Source organism: Agelaius tricolor, unplaced genomic scaffold (assembly GCF_023055355.1).
Source record: "Agelaius tricolor isolate 1412-34295 unplaced genomic scaffold, bAgeTri1.0.p SCAF_139, whole genome shotgun sequence".
In the NCBI taxonomy this organism is placed as follows: Eukaryota; Metazoa; Chordata; class Aves; order Passeriformes; family Icteridae; genus Agelaius; species Agelaius tricolor.
Window position 1 is genome coordinate 119,330 of NW_027269399.1, and position 14,518 is coordinate 133,847.

The 14,518-nt window shown below is 55.3% G+C and overlaps 1 protein-coding gene across 1 annotated transcript in view; it reads left to right on the top strand.

The window, feature by feature from the left end:
- FLNA (filamin A) overlaps window positions 1-14,518 on the top strand; it is a 62,750-nt gene that overhangs the window by 12,986 nt on the left and 35,246 nt on the right. Inside the window, 5 exon segments of the mRNA XM_071420417.1 lie at window positions 106-268; window positions 2,917-2,933; window positions 4,351-4,534; window positions 10,711-10,848; window positions 13,278-13,401. Coding sequence (XP_071276518.1) covers window positions 106-268; window positions 2,917-2,933; window positions 4,351-4,534; window positions 10,711-10,848; window positions 13,278-13,401 — 626 coding nt within the window.

Consider the following 14,518-nt stretch of genomic DNA (forward strand, 5'->3'; position numbering starts at 1 on the left):
GGCCCTTTTCAGGCCCTCCCCGCCTGCCCCGTTCCTCCCTCGCTCCCGGTATTTTTTGGGGTGTCCCTCCCCGTGACCCCCCCTATTTTCGGGGTGCCCCCGCAGGTGACGGTGCTGTTCGCGGGCCAGCACATCGCCAAGAGCCCCTTCGAGGTGCAGGTGGGGCGGGCGGCCGGCGACGCCTCGCGGGTGACGGCGGCGGGGCCGGGGCTGGAGCCCACGGGGAACGTGGCCAACAAGAGCACGAGCTTCGACATCTGCACCGCCGGTGGGTTTTGGGGGGGTCCTGGGGGGGTTTGGGGGGTCCTGGGGGGGTTTTTGGGGGTCTTAGGGGGGAGTTTGGGGGGTATTTGGGGGGGGGTTGGGGGGTCTTGTTGGGGTTTGGGGGGGATTTTGGGGGGTCCTGGGGGGGTTTAGGGGGTCCTGGGGGATTTTTGGGGGTCCTAAGGGGGAGTTTGTGCGGTTTTTGGGGGGGTTCTAGGAAGGTTTGGGGGGGATTCTGGGAGGGTTTGGGGGGATTTTGGGGGGTTTGGGGGGTCCTGGAGAGGAGTTTGGGGGGGTCCTGAGTGAGTTTGAGGGGATTTGGGGGGTCCTGGGGCGATTTTTGGGGGTCCTAAGGGGGAGTTTGTGGGGTATTTGGGGGGGTTTCTGGTGTCCTGAGGGAGTCTGGGGATCCTGGGGGGGGGATTTTGGGAGGGTTTGGGGGGGATTTTGGGGGTCCTGAAGGGGTTTAGGGGGTCCTGGGGGAATTTTTGGGGGTCCTAAGGGGGAGTTTGTGGGTTGTTGGGGGGGGGGGTTGGGGGGTCTTGTTGGGGTTTGGGGGGGATTTTGGGGGGTCCGGGGGGGTTTGGGGGGTCCTGGGGGGGTTTTGGGGGTCCTATGGGGGAGTTTGTGGGGTTTTTGGGGGCGTTCTGGGAAAGTTTGGGGGGGATTTGGGGGATTTGGGGGTGTTTGGGGGCTCCTAAGGGGGAGTTTGTGGGGTATTTGGGGGGGTTCTGGGAAGGTTTGGGGGGGATTCTGGGAGGGTTTGGGGGGGTCCTGGTGTTGTTTTTGGGGGTCCTATGGGGGAGTTTGTGGGGTATTTGGGGGGGGTTTGGGGGGTCCTGGGAGGGATTTGGGGGGTCCTGAATGAGTTTGGGGGGTCCTGGGGGGATTTTAGGGGGAGTTTTTGGGGTATTTTGGGGGGTTCTGGGAAGGTTTGGGAGGTCCTGGGGGGGTTTTTGGGGGTCCTAAGGGGGAGTTTGTGGGGTGTTTGGGGGGGTTCTGGGAAGGTTTGGGGGGGATTCTGGGGGGATTCTGGGAGGGTTTGGGGGGTCCTGGGGGCTCCTGGGGGAATTTTTGGGGGTCCTAAGGGGGAGTTTGTGGGGGTTCTGGGAGGGTTTGGGGGTCCTGAGTGAGTTTGGGGGGGTCCTGAGGGAGTTTGGGGAGGATTTTGGGGGGTCCTGGGGGGGTTTGGGGGGATTTTGGGGGGTCCTGGGGGGAGTTTGTGGGGTATTTGGGGGGGATTTAGGGGGGTCCTGAGGGAGTCTGGGGATCCTGGGCAGGGATTTTGGGAGGGTTTGGGGGGAGTTTGGGGGGTCCTGGGAGATTCTGGGAGGGTTTGGGGGGTCCTGGGGGGGTTTGGGGGGTCCTGGTGGAATTTTTGGGGGGTCCTATGGGGGTATTTGGGGGGGGTTGGGGGCTCCTATGGGGGAGTTTGTGGGGAATTTGGGGGGATTCTGGGAGGGTTTGGGGGGGGTTTGGGGGGTCCTGGGGGGGTTTTTGGGGGTCCTAAGGGGGAGTTTGTGGGGTATTTGGGTGTCCTGAGGGGGGATTCTGGGGGGTCCTGAGGGAGTTTGGGAGGTCCTAGGGGGGATTTTGGGAGGGTTTGGGGGGGATTTTGGGGGGGGTCCTGGGGGGGTTTAGGGGATCCTGGGGGGGTTTGGGGGGTCCTGAGGGGGACTGGGGGGTCCTGAGTGAGTTTGAGGGGGATTCTGGGGGATTATGGGAGGGTTTGGGGGGGATTTTGGGGGGTCCTAAGGGGGAGTTTTTGGGGTATTTTGGGGGGTTCTGGGAAGGTTTGGGAGGTCCTGGGGGGGTTTTTGGGGGTCCTAAGGGGGAGTTTGTGGGGTGTTTGGGGGGGTTCTGGGAAGGTTTGGGGGGGATTCTGGGGGGATTCTGGGAGGGTTTGGGGGGTCCTGGGGGCTCCTGGGGGAATTTTTGGGGGTCCTAAGGGGGAGTTTGTGGGGGTTCTGGGAGGGTTTGGGGGTCCTGAGTGAGTTTGGGGGGGTCCTGAGGGAGTTTGGGGAGGATTTTGGGGGGTCCTGGGGGGGAGTTTGTGGGGTATTTGGGGGGGATTTTGGGGGGTCCTGAGGGAGTCTGGGGATCCTGGGCAGGGATTCTGGGAGGGTTTGGGGGGAGTTTGGGGGGTCCTGGGACATTCTGGGAGGGTTTGGGGGGTCCTGGGGGGGTTTGGGGGGTCCTGGTGGAATTTTTGGGGGTCCTATGGGGGTATTTGGGGGGGGGTCTCTGGGGGTATTTTAGGGATTTCTATGGGGATTTCTATGGGGATTTTTATGGGAATTCTCCCCTTTCCACCCTAATTTGAGGAGGGGTCTCTGTAGGAATTTTTGGGATTTTTATGGGGATTTTTATGGGGATTTCTGTGGGGATTTCCTCGGGAATTTTTGGGATTTCCATGGGGATATTTTGGGGATTTTTATGGGGTTTTCTGTGAGAATTTTTGGGATTTCCATGGGGATTTTTAGGGGGATTTTTATGGGGATTTCTTTGGGAATTCTCCCCTTCCCGCCCTAATTTGAGGAGGGGTCTCTGGGGGTATTTTAGGGATTTTTAGGGGGATTTTTATGGGGATTTTTATGGGAATTCTCCCCCTTCCCGCCCTAATTTGAGGAGGGGTCTCTCTCCCTGTGACAGGCGCGGGCCCGGGCGAGGTCGGGGTCTCTGGGGGATTTGGGATTTTGGGATTTTTGGGATTTTTGGTATTTCTGTGGGAATTTTTGGGATTTCCATGGGGATTTCTGTAGGAATTCTCCCCTTCCCACCCTAATTTGAGGAGGGGTCTCTGGGGATATTTTTGGGATTTTTATGGGGTTTTCTGTGGGAATTCTCCCCTTCCCGCCCTAATTTGAGGAGGGGTCTCTGGGGATTTTTATGGGGATTTCCCTGTGCATTCTCCACTTCCCACCCTAATTTGAGGAGGGGTCTCTGGGGGGTATTTGAGGGATTTTTAGGGGGATTTTTATGGGGATTTTTATGGGAATTCTCCCCTTCCACCCTAATTTGAGGAGGGGTCTCTGGGGGTATTTTAGGCATTTCCACGGGGATTTTTATGGGGATTTTTATGGGAATTTCCCCATTCCCGCCCTAATTTGAGGAAGGGTCTCTGGGGATTTTTATGGGGATTTTTATGGGGATTTCTGTAGGAATTTTTGGGATTTTTGGGATTTCCATGGGGATATTTTGGGGATTTTTATGGGGATTTCCCTGTGCATTTTCCCCTTCCCGCCCTAATTTGAGGAGGGGTCTCTGGGGATTTTTATGGGGATTTTTAGGGGAATTTTTATGGGGATTTTTGGGATTTCCATGGGGATTTTTAGGGGGATTTTTAGGGGGTTTTCTGTGGGAATTCTCCATTCCCACCCTAATTTGAGGAGGGGTCTCTGGGGTATTTTAGGGATTTCCATGGGGATTTTTATGGGATTTCCATGGGGATTTTTATGGGGATTTTTATGGGAATTCTCCCCTTCCCACCCTAATTTGAGGAGGGGTCTCTGGGGGGTATTTTAGGGATTTTTAGGGGATTTTTATGGGGATTTCTGTGGGAATTTTTGGGATTTCCATGGGGATATTTTGGGGATTTTTATGGGGTTTTCTGTGGGAATTTTTGGGATTTCCATGGGGATTTCTTTGGGAATTCTCCCCATTCCCACCCTAATTTGAGGAGGGGTCTCTGGGGGTATTTGAGGGATTTTTAGGGGGATTTCTGTAGGAATTCTCCCTTCCCGCCCTAATTTGAGGAGGGGTCTCTGGGGGTATTTTAGGGATTTTTAGGGGGATTTTTATGGGGATTTCTGTGGGAATTTTGGATTTTTATGGGGATTTCTGTAGGAATTCTCCCCATTCCCGCCCTAATTTGAGGAGGGGGTCTCTCTCCCTGTGACAGGGCGCAGGCCGGGCGAGGTCGGGGAATTTGGGGAGGGGTCTCTGGGGGTATTTTAGGGATTTTTATGGGGTTTTCTGTGGGAATTTTGGGATTTCCATGGGGATTTCTGTAGGAATTCTCCCCATTCCCGCCCTAATTTGAGGAAGGGGTCTCTCTCCCTGTGACAGGCGCGGGCCCCGGGCGAGGTCGGGGTCTCCATCGTGGACCCCAGCGGGCGCCGTGGGACCCCCGAGGCGCTGCTGGAGGATCGTGGGTCTGGGGGCTTCCGCTGCTCCTACAAACCCCAGAGCGAGGGTCCCCACCTGGTGCACGTCACCTTCGGGGGGGTCCCCATTCCCCGCAGCCCCTTCAGCGTCGCCGTGGGCCAGGGTGAGACCCCAACCCAAATTCCCAAATTCCCACCCTGATTCCAGGCCCCACCTCCTCAAATTTGGGGGGGTTTGGGGGTTTTGGTGGCCCCAAATTTGGGGGGGTTTGGGGGTTTTGGTGGCCCCAAATTTGGGGGGTTCTGTGCTCTGATCTCACCCCAATTTGGGGGTCTCTGTCCTTCAAACCCCCCCAATTTGGGGGTCTCTGTCCTCTGATCACCCCAAATTTGGGGTCTTCGTACCCCCCCCAAATTTTGGGGGTTCTGGGTTTTTGGTGTGTCCCAAAATTTGGGGGTCTCTGTCCTTTAAACCCCCCCAAATTTGGGGGTCTCTGTGCTCTGATCTCCCCCCCAATTTGGGGGTCTCTCTGTTCCCATCCCCAATTTGGGGGTCTCTGTCCTTCAAACCCCCCCAATTTGGGGGTCTCTGTCCTCTGATCACCCCAAATTTGGGGGTTCTGGGTTTTTTGGTGTCCTCAAATTTGGGGGGTTTTGGGTGTTTTGGTGTCCCCAAATCTGGGGGTCTCTGTCCTTCAAAGCCCCCAAATTTGGGGGTCTCTGTGCTCTGACCTCCCCCACATTTGGGGTCTTTGTGCCCACCCCCTCCAATTTGGGGGGGGTTCTGGGTTTTTTGGTGTCCCCAAATTTGGGGGTCTCTGTGCTCTGATTTCCCCCCCAATTTGGGGGTCTCTGTCCTCTAATCACCCCAAATTTGGGGGTTTTGGTGTCCTCAAATTTGGGGGGTTTTGGGGGTTTTGGTGGCCCCAAATTTGGGGGTCTCTGTGCTCTGATTTCCCCCCCCCAATTTGGGGGTCTCTGTCCTCTAATCACCCCAAATTTGGGGCTCTCTGTCCTCTAATCACCCCAAATTTGGGGGTTCTGGGTGTTTTGGTGTCCTCAAACTTGGGGGTCTCTGTGCTCTGATTCTACCTCCCCAAATTTGGGGCTCTCTGTCCTCTGATCACCCCAAATTTGGGGGTTCTGGGTTTTTTGGTGTCCCAAAATTTGGGGGTTTCTGTCCTTCAAAGCCCCCAGATTTGGGGGTCTCTGTGCTCTGATTCCACCTCCCCAAATTTGGGGGTCTTTGTCCTCTAATCACCCCAAATTTGGGGGGTTCTGGGTTTTTTGGTGTCCCCAAATTTTGGGGGTTTTTGGGGGTTTTGGTGTTCCCAAATTTGGGGGTCTCTGTCCTCTGATCTCCCCCACATTTGGGGGTCTCTGTCCTTCAAACCCCCCAATTTGGGGGTCTCTCTGTTCCCATCCCCAAATTTGGGGGTCTCTGTCCTCTGATCACCCCAAATTTGGGGGGTTCTGGGTTTTTTTGGTGTCCTCAAATTTGGGGGTTTTGGTTTTTCTTGGTGTTCCCAAATTTGGGGGTCTCTGTCCTCTGATTCCACCCTCCCAGTTTGGGGGTCTCTGTCCTCTAATCACCCCAAATTTGGGATATTTGTGCCCCCCCAAATTTGGGGGTTCTGGGTTTTTTGGTGTCCCCAAATTTGGGGGTCTCTGTGCTCTGATTCCACCCCCCCAATCTGGGGGTCTCAGTGCCCCCTCCCCATTTTGGGCTCTCTCTCCCTTTCCTGGGGGGTTCCGGGGCTGTCGCTGCTTTTGGGGGGGGGGGGGTCTCGAGACCCCTCCCCCCATGACTTTGCTTTTCTCTCTCTCCCCATCCGTCCGTCTGTCCCTCTGTGCCCTCTCTCCCTGTCTGTCTGTCCTTCTGTCCCTCTGTGCCCTCTCTGTCCCTCTGTCCCTGTGTCCCTCTGTCCCTCCCTGTCCGTCTGTCCCCTCTCTGTCCATCTGTCTGTCCCTCTGTCCCTCTGTCCCTGTGTCCCTCCCTGTCCATCTGTCTGTCCGTCTGTCCCTCTGTGCCCTCTCTGTCCCTCTGTCTGTCCCTCTGTCCCTGTGTCCCTCTGTCCCTCTGTGCCCTCTCTCCCTGTCCGTCTGTCCCTCTGTCCCTCTGTCCCTCCCTGTCCCTCTGTCCCTCTGTCCCCTCTCTGTCCGTCTGTCTGTCCCTCTGTCTGTCCCTCTGTCCCTCTGTGCCCTCTCTCCCCGTCCGTCTGTCCCTCCCTGTCCTCTCTCTCTGTCTGTCTGTCCGTCTGTCCCTCCCTGTCCCTCTGTCCCTCTGTCCCTCCCTGTCCGTCTGTCCCTCTGTGCCCTCTGTCCCTGTGTCTGTCTGTCCCCTCCTTTTCCTTATGTCCCTCTGTCCCTCTGTCCCTCCCTGTCCCTCTGTCCCTCTGTCTGTCCCTCCCTGTCCGTCTGTCCCTCTCTGTCCCTCTGTCCCTCTGTCTGTCCCTCCCTGTCCCTCTGTCTGTCCCTCTGTCCCCCTGTCCCTCCCTGTCCCTCTGTCCCTCTGTCTGTCCCTCTGTCTGTCCCTCTCTGTCCCTCTCTCTGTCCCTCCCTGTCCCTCTCTGTCCCTCTGTCCCTCTGTCTGTCCCTCTCTGTCCGTCTGTCCCTCTCTGTCCCTCCCTGTCCCTCTGTCTGTCCCTCCCTGTCCGTCTGTCCCTCTGTCTGTCCCTCTCTGTCCCTCCCTGTCCCTCTGTCCCTCTGTCCCTCTCTGTCCGTCTGTCCCTCTCTGTCCCTCTGTCTGTCCCTCTCTGTCCCTCTGTCCCTCTCTGTCCGTCTGTCCCTCTCTGTCCCTCTGTCTGTCCCTCTCTGTCCCTCTCTCTGTCCCTCCCTGTCCCTCTCTGTCCCTCTGTCCCTCTGTCTGTCCCTCCCTGTCCGTCTGTCTGTCCCTCTCTGTCCCTCTGTCCCTCTGTCTGTCCCTCTCTGTCCTTCTGTCCCTCTCTGTCCCTTTGTCCCTCTGTCTGTCCCTCTGTCTGTCCCTCTGTCTGTCCCTCTCTGTCCGTCTGTCCCTCTGTCTGTCCCTCTCTGTCCGTCTGTCCCTCAAGCTCCGCCCGGGTTCTCGTGGGGACCCCACTGACGGTGAGGGGGGGGGCCTGGGGGGTGGAGGGGGATGGGCGGGGGGGGTCCCCAAAACCCCAAATTTGGGATTTTCCCGGGGAATTGTTTTGGGGATTTCCTGAGAATTTCTGGGGATTTTTTTGGGCTTTTTCCTGGGGTTTTTTTGGGGATTTCCTCAAGGTTTTTTGGGCTTTTTCCCGGGTGTTTTTTTGGGTTTTCCCTCTGATTTTTTGGTCTTTCCCGGGGGTTTCCTTGGGCTCCCTGGTCCAGGGGGTGTTTTTGGTGTTTTTCCCCATGTTTTTTTTTTGGTCTTTCCCCGGGGGAATTTTGGATATTTTCTCGGGGTTTTTTGGGCTTTTCCCTGGGTGTTTTTTTGCTCTTTCCCCGTGATTTTTTGCTCTTTCCCCAAGGTTTTTTGGGCTTTTTCCCTGGTTTCTTTTGATCTTTCCCCGGGGGTTTTTTGGGTTTTCCCCGTGGTTTTTTCCTCTTTCCCCGGGGTTTTTTGGCTTTTCCCCGTGAGTTTTTTTGGGTTTTCCCCGAGGTTTTTTTGGCTTTTCCTGGGTGTTTTTTTCAGGCTTTTCCCCGTGATTTTTTGGCTTTTCCCTGGGTGTTTTTTTTCCTCTTCTCCCGTGATTTTTCCCTCTTTCCCCGGGTGTTTTTTTGCCTTTCCCCCCGTGATTTTCCCTCTTCCCCCATGGTTTTTTCCTCTTCCCCTGTGATTTTTCCCTCTTTCCCCATGATTTTTCCCTCTTTCCCCATGATTTTTTCCTCTTTCCCCATGATTTTTTCCTTTTTCCCCGGGTGTTTTTTTGCCTTTCCCCCATGATTTTTCCCTCTTCCCCCATGATTTTCCCTCTTTCCCCATGATTTTTTGGTCTTTCCCCGAGGTTTTTTTTGGGTTTCCCCGAGGTTTTTTTGGCTTTCCCCCAGGTGTTTTTTTGCCTTTCCCCCATGATTTTTTGCCTTTCCCCCATGATTTTTTCCCTCTTTCCCCATGATTTTTTCCTCTTTCCTGTGATTTTTCCCTCTTTCCCCGAGGTTTTTTTGGGTTTCCCCGAGGTTTTTTTTGGCTTTCCCCCGTGATTTTTCCCTCTTTCCCCCATGATTTTTTCCTCTTTCCCCAAGGTTTTTTCCCTCTTTCCCCGTGATTTTTTCCTCTTTCCCCGAGGTTTTTTGGGTTTCCCCGGGTGTTTTTTTTGCCTTTCCCCCATGATTTTTTCCCTCTTTCCCTGGGTGTTTTTTTTTGCTTCCCCTGTGATTTTTTCCCCATGGTTTTTTCCCTCTTTCCCCTGTGATTTTTTCCTCTTTCCCCGAGGTCTTTTTGGCTTTTCCCTGGGTGTTTTTTTATCTCTTTCCCCCGTGATTTTTTGCCTTTCCCCTGTGATTTTTCCCCTCTTTCCCCTGTGATTTTTCCCTCTTTCCCTGGGTGTTTTTTTGCCTTTCCCCCGTGATTTTTTCCTCTTTCCCTGAGGTTTTTTTGGCTTTTCCCTGGGTGTTTTTTTGCCTTTCCCCCATGATTTTTCCCTCTTTCCCCCATGATTTTTTGCCTTTCCCCCGTTATTTTTTCCTCTTCCCCCATGATTTTCCCTCTTTCCCCATGATTTTTTCCTCTTTCCCCGAGGTCTTTTTGGCTTTTCCCTGGGTGTTTTTTCCCTCTTTCCCCCATGATTTTTTCCCTCTTCCCCCATGATTTTCCCCTCTTCCCCCATGATTTTTCCCTCTTCCCCCCATGATTTTTCCCTCTTTCCCGTGATTTTTTTCCTCTTTCCCCCGTGATTTTTTCCTCTTTCCCCGGGTGTTTTTTCAGGCTTTCCCCCGTGATTTTTTGGCTTTTCCCCAGGTGTTTTTTTTGCTCTTTCCCTGTGAGTTTTTGGCTTTTCCCTGGGTGTTTTTTGTCCTCTTTCCCATGATTTTTTCCTCTTTCCCGTGATTTTTCCTCTTTCCCCGGGGTTTTTTTTTCCTCTTCCCCCATGATTTTCCCTCTTTCCCCACGATTTTTCCCTCTTTCCCGTGATTTTTCCCTCTTTCCCCTGTGATTTTTTCCTCTTTCCACGGGTGTTTTTTTTTGGCTTTCCCCATGATTTTTTCCTCTTTCCCCGTGATTTTTTCCTCTTTCCCCCATGATTTTTTGCCTTTCCCCTGTGATTTTTCCCTCTTTCCCCGAGGTTTTTTTGGCTTTTTCTGGGTGTTTTTTTGGCTTTTCCCCCATGATTTTTTGGGTTTCCCCCGTGAGTTTTTGGCTTTTCCCTGGGTGTTTTTTTTTGCTCTTTCTTGTGATTTTTTGGCTTTTCCCCCATGATTTTTTCTTCTTTCCCCGTGAGTTTTTGGCTTTTCCCTGGGTGTTTTTCCCTCTTTCCCCGTGTTTTTTTGCCTTTCCCCCATGATTTTTTTCCTCTTTCCCCGTGATTTTTTCCTCTTTCCCCGGGGTTTTTTCCTCTTTCCCCGTGAGTTTTTGGCTTTTCCCTGGGTGTTTTTTTGCCTTTCCCCCATGATTTTCCCTCTTCCCCCGTGATTTTTCCCTCTTTCCCCAAGGTTTTTTTGGGTTTCCCCGGGTGTTTTTTTCCCTCTTTCCCTGTGATTTTTTCCTCTTTCCCCCATGATTTTTTCCTCTTTCCGCCGTGATTTTTTCCTCTTTCCCCCTGATTTTTCCCTCTCCCCCATGATTTTTCCCTCTCCCCCATGATTTTTCCCTCTTCCCCATGATTTTTCCCTCTTTTCCCCATGATTTTTTTCCTCTTTCCCCGTGATTTTTTTCCTCTTTCCCTGTGATTTTTTCCTCTTTCCCCGGGTGTTTTTTTCAGGCTTTCCCCCGTGATTTTTTGGCTTTTCCCCAGGTGGTTTTTTTGCTCTTTCCCTGTGAGTTTTTGGCTTTTCCCTGGGTGTTTTTTGTCCTCTTTCCCGTGATTTTTTCCTCTTTCCCCGGGGTTTTTTTTCCTCTTCCCCCATGATTTTCCCTCTTTCCCCATGATTTTTCCCTCCTCCCCCATGATTTTCCCTCTTTCCCCGAGGTTTTTTCCTCTTTCCCCGGGTGTTTTTTTGCCTTTCCCCCATGATTTTTTCCCTCTTTTCCCCATGATTTTTTTCCTCTTTCCCCGTGATTTTTTCCTCTTTCCCCGGGGTTTTTTCCTCTTTCCCCGTGAGTTTTTGGCTTTTCCCTGGGTGTTTTTCCCCTCTCCCCATGATTTTCCCCCTTTCCCGTTTATTTCCCTTTCCCCCCATGTCCCCGGGGCAGTTTTGGGGTGCTGCTGATCCCCCCCTCTCTCTCTCTGTGTCCCAGCCTGCAGCCCCGGGGCCGTGCGGGCCGAGGGCCGGGGGCTGCAGCCCAAGGGGCTCCGCGTGCACGAGGGCGCCGACTTCAAGGTGCACACCAAGGGTGGCGGCAGCGGAGAGCTCAAGGTCACCGTCAAGGGACCCAGTGAGTCCGGGGGGGTCCTGGAAATTGGGGAGGGGTCTCTGAGTGTTGGGGAAGGGTCTGGTGGGAGTTTTGGGGGAGATTTGAGGGGGTTTGGGGGGATTTAGGGACCTGGGGACAGCCTTTGTCCCCTCCCAAGGGACCCAGTGAGTCCGGGGGGGGGGGTGGAAATTGGGGAGGGGTCCCTGAGTTATGGGGAGGGGTCCCGGGAATTGGGGAAGGGGCTGGAGGGGGTTTTGGGGGGGATTTGAGGGGATTTGGGGGGATTTGAGGGGGATTGGGGACTTGGGGAGGGACCAAAATTGGGGAGGGGTTCCAGGGTTTGGGGAGGGGTCCCTGAGTTTCGGGGAAGGGGCTGGAGGGGGTTTTGGGGGAGTTTTGGGGGAGTTTTGGGGGGGTTTGAGGGGGTTTGGGGACCTGACAAGGGACCCAGTGAGGCTGGGGGAGGGCCTGGAAATTGGGGAGGGGTCCCTGAGTTATGGGGAGGGGTCCCGGAAATTGGGGAAGGGTCCCTGAGTGTTGGGAAGGGGTTTTGGGGGAGTTTTGGGGGAGATTTGAGGGGGATTTGGGACTTGACAAGGGACCCAGTGAGTCTGGGGGTGGGCTGGAAATTGGGGAGGGGTCCCTGAGTTATGGAGAGGGGTCCCTGGGTTTCAGAGAAGGGTCTGGTGGGAGTTTTGGGGGAGATTTGAGGGGGTTTGGGGGGATTTAGGGACCTGGGGACAGCCTTTGTCCCCTCCCAAGGGACCCAGTGAGTCCGGGGGGGGTCCTGGAAATTGGGGAGGGGTCCCTGAGTGTTGGGGAGGGGTCCCTGAATTTGGGGAAGGGCTTGGAGGGGGTTTTGGGGGAGTTTTGGGGGAGATTGAGGGGGTTTTGGGGGAGTTTTGAGGGGGTTTTGGGGACCTGACGAGCGACCCAGTGAGTCTGGGGGGAGCCCGAATATGGGAAGGGGTCCCTGAGTGTTGGGGAGGGGTCCCAGAAATTGGGGAGGGGTCCCTGAGTTATGGGGAGGGGGCTGGAGGGGTTATTGAAGGGTTTTGAGGGGTTATTGAGGGGGTTCGGGGGGGAATTGAGGGGGATTTGGGACTTGGGGAGGGACCCAGTGAGTTTGGGGGGGGAGGGCCTGGAAATTGGGGAGGGGTCTCTGAGTGTTGGGGAGGGGTCCCTGGGTTTGGGGAGGGGTCTCTGAGTTTTGGGGAAGGGGTTTTAGGGGAGTTTTGGGGGAGATTTGAGGGGGTTTTGGGGGGATTTGAGGAGGATTTTGGGCCCTAGGGAGGGACCCAGTGAGTCTGGGGGAGCCGGAAATTGGGGAGGGGTCCCTGAATTTGGGGAGGGGTTCCGGGGTTTGGGGAGAGGTCCCTGAGTGTTGGGGAAGGGGCTGGAGGGGATTTTGGGGGGTATTAAGGGATTTTGGGGGGATTTGAGGGGTTTTGGGGACAGTTCTTGTCCCCACCCAAGGGACCCAGTGAGTCTGGGGGGGGGGCCGGAATTTGGGGAGGGGTCCCGGAATTTGGGGAAGGGTCCCTGAGTTTTGGGGAAGGGGTTGGAGGGGGTTTTGGGGGAGTTTTGGGGGGGTTTGAGGAGGATTTGGGACTTGGGGAGGGACCCAGTGAGTCTGGGGAGGGTCCCAGAAATTGGGGAGGGGTCCCTGAGTTTGGGGAGGGGTCCTTGAGTTTTGGGGAGGGGTCCCTGAGTGTTGGGAAGGGGTTTTGGGGGAGTTTTGGGGGAGATTTGAGGAGGATTTTGGGCCCTAGGGAGGGACCCAGTGAGTCTGGGGGGGCCGAATTTTGGGAGGGGTCCCTGAATTTGGGGAGGGGTCCCAGAAATTGGGGAGGGGTCCCGGGAATTGGGGAAGGGTCCCTGAGATTTGGGGAAGGGGCTGGAGGGGGTTTTGGGGCAGTTTTGGGGGAGTTTTGGGGGGGTTTGGGGGGGTTTGAGGAGGATTTGGGACTTGGGGAGGGACCCAGTGAGGCTGGGGGGGGGAGGGCCTGGAATTTGGGGAGGGGTCCCTGAAATTTGGGGAGGGGGTTTGGGGGTTTTGGGGGGATTTTTGAGGCCCTGGAGCAGAAGGATTTGGGGTTTGGGGTGATCCCGTTTTTTGGGGGATTTTGGGGCTTTTTTTGTGTGGTTTTTTTTGGGATTTCGGGGGTTTTTTTGGATTTTGGGGTTTTTTTTGGATTTTGGGGTTTTTTTGGGAATTCTGGAATTTTCTATGGGGCTGATCCCATTTTTTCCTCCCCTCCCAGAGGGTCTGGAGGCCGTCAAGCAGAAGGATTTGGGGTTTGGGGTGATCCCATTTTTTGGGGCATTTTTGGGGGTTTTTTTTCATGTTTTTTTTTAGGATTTTTGGGGTTTTTTTTTGTGAATTCCCATTTTTTTGTGAATTCTGGCATTTTCTATGGGGCTGATCCCGTTTTTTTCTCCCCTCCCAGAGGGTCTGGAGGCCGTCAAGCAGAAGGATTTGGGGGATGGAACCTTTGGGTTCGAGTATTTCCCCACCGTGCCCGGGAATTACACGGTGACCGTGACCTGGGGAGGGCAGCAGGTGCCCCGCAGGTACTGGGACAAACTGGGACAAACTGGGACAAACTGGGACAAACTGGGACAAACTGGGAGGGACTGGGACAAACTGGGAGGGACTCGGAGGGACTGGGAGGGACTGGGAGGGACTGGGACAAACTGGGAGGGACTGGGATGGGATTGGGAGGGACTGGGAGAGACTGGGACAAACTGGGAGGGACTGGGAGGGATTGGGGGGGACTGGGAGAAACTGGGAGGGGATTGGGGGGAACTGGGATGGACTGGGAGGGATTGGGAGGGACTGGGAGGGACTGGGACAAACTGGGAGGGACTGGGAGGGACTGGGAGGGAATTGAGGGATACTGGGAAGGACTGGGACAGACTGGGAGAGCACTGGGAGGGAACTGGAGGGGACTGGGATGGGATTGGGAGGGACTGGGATGGACTGGGAGGGAATTGGGGGGGACTGGGAGGGATTGGGACAAACTGGGACAAACTGGGACAAACTGGGACAAACTGGGAGGGACTGGGAGGGATTGGGACAAACTGGGAGGGACTGGGAGGGATTGAGGGGATTGGGAGGGGATTTAAGGGGCACTGGGAGGGACTGGGAGAAACTGGGACAAACTGGGAGCACTGGGAGGGACTGGGGAGGAACTGGGAGGGGATTTAAGGGGCTCTGGGACAAACTGGGATGGACTGGGAGCACTGGGAGGGCACTGGGAGGGAACTGGAGGGGACTGGGAGGGACTGGGACAAACTGGGAGGGATTGGGAGGGACTGGGAGAGACTGGGAAGGGATTCAAGGGGCACTGGGACGGACTGGGATGGGATTGAGAGGGACTGGGAGGGGATTGGGATGGAACTGGGACAAACTGGGACAAACTGGGAGGGACTGGGAGGGGATTGAGAGGGACTGGGAGGGACTGGGATGGAACTGGAGGGGACTGGGAGGGACTGGGATGGGATTGGGAGGGACTGGGAGGGAATTGAGAGGGACTGGGAGGGACTGGGAGAGGATTGAGGGATACTGGGAGGGACTGGGGGGGACTGGAATGGGATTTAAGGGGCACTGGGATGAGACTGGGACAAACTGGGAGTGACTGGGATGGGATTGGGAAGGAACTGGGAGCACTGGGCGGGACTGGGAGGG